We start from the raw sequence: 5,000 nt of genomic DNA, 5'->3' as shown, positions 1-5,000 counted from the left end.
GCCTGAAGGAGTTCATTATCAGCAACTGTCAGTAATTAAATTCATCATTTAAAAAATAAAAATCAACAAGTTTTGGGAACAAAAGTTGCAAGTTTCGCCACACAGTGGCTTTCTTTGTCTCAACCTCGTTCCCAGAGTCTCTCTTTTTGCTTCCTTTGTAGGAGAAGAGAGACCCTGGGAACGAAGCTGTCTTTGTCTTTCATTTTCTCATTGGCTCGGTGGCAGTGCGATTCATGAATAACTCGCACTGCTAAGAGCCAATCATGTTGCAGGGATCACCAGCGATTTCTAGATGGATGTAATAAAGTACACAATGAACAAAACGTCGTATTAACTTTCTCGTGCATTTTGTGATTTATGCGATGTTTTGCATGAAAGTTCTAAGATTTAACCCTAGCCCAATTTGAAAACTTTCTTTCACGAACCGTTCGAAATTGATGAGGAACGAGAGATTTTTTCAAAGTTCTCAATTTTATCCAGCCTTTTTATCTACTAGCCACTCAAGTGTTTTAAGACAAGTTTCTGCTGACAAAGCAAAATTCACTTTCTCTAGAAATGTTCTCGATTGATTCTCGGGGAAAGAATTTTCTTTAAACTGCGTTCAGTTGTCACGGAGTCAATCAAAGACACTTTCGCAAGTACTTTATTTGACTGTCAAAGTACTCTAACTTACGTAAACCGCACACTTTCTCGGTCTCAAAAACCATCGATCTCTGATTACAACAGGGTCTATTTTTAACAATGGAAGAGAATTCTAGAAGGTTGTGATAAAATACCTATGAAATTCGTTAGAACATTTTAGAGATAAGAAAAGTTTCTCGTATGACTTAATAGTAACAGTGCTCTTAAGTTCTGGAAACTTCCTCACAGCGCACTTGAGAAAAATCTTCATCTTAATGAAAGCTACTCGCAGCACATTCCTTCCAACATCGAACGACTAGTTTATAATGTGTTTTTTTTTTTTTTTTGGTTATTGTTATAGAATTTGTATGTGGTCCTTCTAAAACAAAGGAGCAACAGGATTGCCTTTTGCCAAATTTTGTTGTACTCGCAAGGTTGCTTTGGCAGTACGTTAAAAACAACGTTTTAATTGAACTTCTATTGTCCAATCAAAATTAAATTAACACATGTAACATTCTTGAGTGCATTATGAATAAGCAAACTGGATACTTCGTCGATCTTAAGCCCAGTGCAAACAGTTGCAACAACTCCCAACATTGTTGGACGTGCAGGTGTACGACCCATAAGAGTTTGTTGACTTACAAAATTCGGTTGCTATCTTGTTTTCAACATGTCAATGCGTGGCTATCCGCACCATGGAGACCGTATGTAATGCGCGTGCGTGGTCCCAACAATGTTGGAAGAGCTGTGCAAACAGATCCAACGGTCGATCCAACGATGTTGCGCTGCGCTTTGGCCATCACGGAACAAAAGAAATGTTGGGAGTTGTTAGCTCAAAAGTTTGACCAGTTCCAAACTTCGTGCAACAACACACAACAGGGTTGTGCAAATGAAAAACCTTAAATAACAATGACCACAACAAGGATTCCCAAGCCCGTGAGACTGAGCACCCCCAGCAAACCATTGTTTTAACGAAAACCGCTGGTCAGCAACCTGGTTCTGGTCATTGCTGTCTAAGGTCTTCCTGTGCAAACGGACGTTAGCAGTTGTTGGCATTCGTTTGCACAGGGCTAACATTTGCAGCGAATATAATTCCAGCCCTTGGGAATAACATTCCAAGGCTATTATCAGTAACTTTACTTACTGTCGTCGCAAAATCCTTCTTCCAGAAATATGGCTATTACTGCAACAAGAAGACAACAAAACCTGCTCTAACAAACTTGTCTTTAAAGGATAAAAATGAGTAAACTTGGACAAATAACAATGGAAATGAATGGCTGCTCACTCTTCACTAAATCCAATTTGCGAAAATGAAATTTGCAGATCCTTATTGTCCACCGACGTGGTTAATATAATAGAGAGATTAGGGAGATTTAGCAACGACAACGGCGACGGCAACGAGAACGTTACGAATTTGCATATTTAGTGGACAAAAACAATAGCTTTGCACGCTCTGCACGTGCGTTTTTCATTTTTGTCTATTTCTTTGCCGTCGTCAGCAAAGCAACAACGTGAAATTACCAAGTTTGAGGTGTTATGGAGAACGTCAGCACCTGGAGATAAATTTTCATTTTTCTCCCCTAAATTAAGTGCTACATCTTTGTCATATTAAAAAGCTTGGAATTGTCGATTGCAATAACGTGAATTTATGTTTTTACATGACGTTCTTGTTGCCGTTCCCGTCATCGTTGCTAAAGCTCCCTATTAGGGAGTTTAAGAAACGACGACGGCTACGGCAACGACAACGTCAAAAAGCAGTAATATTATTGGTTAAAAGAACCAAAAAGATCGTGCTGCACGTGCAGCACGCATTTTTGAACAATTCTCTCCCGTCCTCGTCAAAACTACTACATGAAAAGACCAAATTTAAGGTTTTGACGACAACGTGGACAAACTACAGTGAATCTTTCAGTCTCACTCTCTACTTCAAATCCGTCCGTACCAATCCAGTTATAGGACACTTCGCTCAAACTTAATAATATAAACAAGATGGAATAATCATGAAATACTTAGAATAGCTCAAACTTATATTTTGAAGTGACGTTTTCGACGACGTAGCCGTCGTGGTTTCTTAAACTCCCCATTAGGGAGCTTAAGATCTACGACGACGACGTCGACGAAAACGCCAGAAAACAATGATATCATTGGTTAAAAGAGCATAAATAATCGTGCTGCACGTGCGGCACGGATTTTAGCTCATATTTTTGCGGTTCTCTGCGTGACGACGACATGAAATCACTAAATTCTAGGGTCTTTTGTTCACGACCGAGTCGGAAGGGGAGTGGGTCTATTCCTGATTTGACATCACAAACTGTTTTACATTGCATGAACTCTTTGTAAAAATGCATGCAAAGTAGATTGTGACGTCAAACCAGGAATAGACCCACTCTCCTTCTGACTTGGTCGTGTACAAAAGATGTTTGGATTTTCGCAACTTTCGAAGCCAATAAAATGGCAGGATTTGTTAGAAAAAGGAAAAAATGGTCGCAATGCGTCTCGAACAGGTGCAAAGATTCATTTTACCGCAAAAAATATTTTGAGGTTAGGGGCACTTTAAGGTTCTAGGAGCGAGATCGCGAAACCAAAATAGCAATTAAAAGAAATGGCTTTCATACCACGAGGACGGAGATGGAACACGGATAGTTAAATGAGAGAGATTAAAACATTTTGCGTTAGCAACAATGTGGAATGACCAAATTTATGGTTTCGTTGCAGAACACGACGCATAATCTTAGATTGTGCTTCTTTACTTTAAAAAAACGCGCTATGTATACCACGTTAGTGAAAGATCATATTTTCGCACATTATGTAGTGTAATTTCTCATGTTGTAAAGTGATGTTTCTGTTGGCTTAGCCGAAATTCTGTTTTGATTGTAACAGCCGATGTTTTAAATTTATTAATCTAATCCGAATTTGATCGACCTCACGATGAACGTGTGAGTACAAGCGAACCTTATAGCCTTGAAGACAACAGTCAGGTATCCCGGTCAAATGGTAAACGACGATAGACACGTTTGTGGTATCTCATTCTGTTTAAGTAGAGCAGGTAATTTTGCATAGTTCATCGCTTAAGACTGTTTTCTTGACTTTTTCTAAGAAGAACAATCTCGTCCCGGCAAGTTGGTTTTCGACGAATTTACACTGCGAAAGTACGAGTTTGTCAAAAGGAAATTGCGTTTGCTTTTCGCCGTTTACTGTAAAGATATTCCACTAGAAAAAGTGGAAACACCAGCAACTCATTCAAGCGCCGAAATGAGAACTTCATGCCATAATAGTATTTTCTGCAGACTTTTTTGTGCAACCAGCTGGCTTAACTGTGGAACGATCTGACCATGGAACGGTTCGTGACTGTAAACCAAACAACAGTTCCGGTGACCGAAACAACTCACGCGAAAACCTCTTAAACACGATTATATATTTACAGTGAACCACGTACGTCTTTCTTTCGATGGGTTTGGTGAAAAAGACGGGACGCGGGGTGCTGGAGTGAGGGATGCCAAGATGTCGGGGTGTGTGGAAAACACGGGATCCCGAGGTTTATGGAAAACACGGGGTGACGGGGTCTATGGAAAACACAGGGTGACGGCGGCAGGTACAAAACACAGCCCTAAACATTCATTAAAGCTAACTTTAAGCCTAAAAGCTCTTGTTTAGGTACCGGTCTAATGAAGGTTTAGGATTGTGTTCTGTACCTGCCAACAGAAGAACATAATCATAACACTTGATTCCGAAAAACTGTCTTGGTTTGACGATACCTAAAAATTTATGGTCCGCGAAATATGTCCAAAACATTCCAGCATTTTTGAGAAACCTGCCCCTGGCTACGGAACCTGTTGCGTTTTATGCAGTAACACTCAGAGTTTTTATTTCTATCGCGCACGGCCGCATTTTGTCTAATTAAGACAACCTTGCTATTTCATATTCGCAGTTCAATATATGATTTATTTGATAAATCATTTCGTTAATTGATTTATTTATCACGGGAACATATGAACCCACAAATGACCAGGTCCCAAAATTAGTGGCTTCATAGATCAATTGGTTAGAGCGTCGCACCGGCATCGCGAGGTCACGGGTTCAAACCCCGTTAAAATCCTGAATTTTTAGGCTTCTCCGCGCAATTGCTAAAATTGCGTTCATAACTGCGAGGATCATATATAGCTTTACTTCATTTTCTATCCGCTGTTCAATATATCATTCATTTCATATTTTATTTCGTTCATTAAGACTTCAACCTGAGACAAAAGATTTTAAAATATCAGCCCACTAAACATTCCCTGCCGGACTATCATATATTGGCTTCCATTCTTATATTGGTAAGTTTTCTGAAGCGGTAACAAATCACGCATTCAGATTCTGCATAATTATGATACGCAGCT

At 39.7% G+C, this 5,000-nt stretch overlaps 1 protein-coding gene across 1 annotated transcript in view; it reads right to left on the bottom strand.

The window, feature by feature from the left end:
* LOC138015299 (dorsal-ventral patterning tolloid-like protein 1) overlaps nt 1-5,000 on the bottom strand; it is a 27,366-nt gene that overhangs the window by 20,253 nt on the left and 2,113 nt on the right. The window contains exon 2 of the mRNA XM_068862287.1: nt 1,766-1,804. Coding sequence (XP_068718388.1) covers nt 1,766-1,804 — 39 coding nt within the window. The remainder of the gene's footprint in view (nt 1-1,765; nt 1,805-5,000) is intronic.

The sequence above is a fragment of the Montipora capricornis genome, chromosome 9 (assembly GCF_036669925.1).
Source record: "Montipora capricornis isolate CH-2021 chromosome 9, ASM3666992v2, whole genome shotgun sequence".
In the NCBI taxonomy this organism is placed as follows: domain Eukaryota; kingdom Metazoa; phylum Cnidaria; class Anthozoa; order Scleractinia; family Acroporidae; genus Montipora; species Montipora capricornis.
Note: the sequence above shows the minus strand (reverse complement) of the source record. Positions and strands in the feature narration are given on the sequence as shown.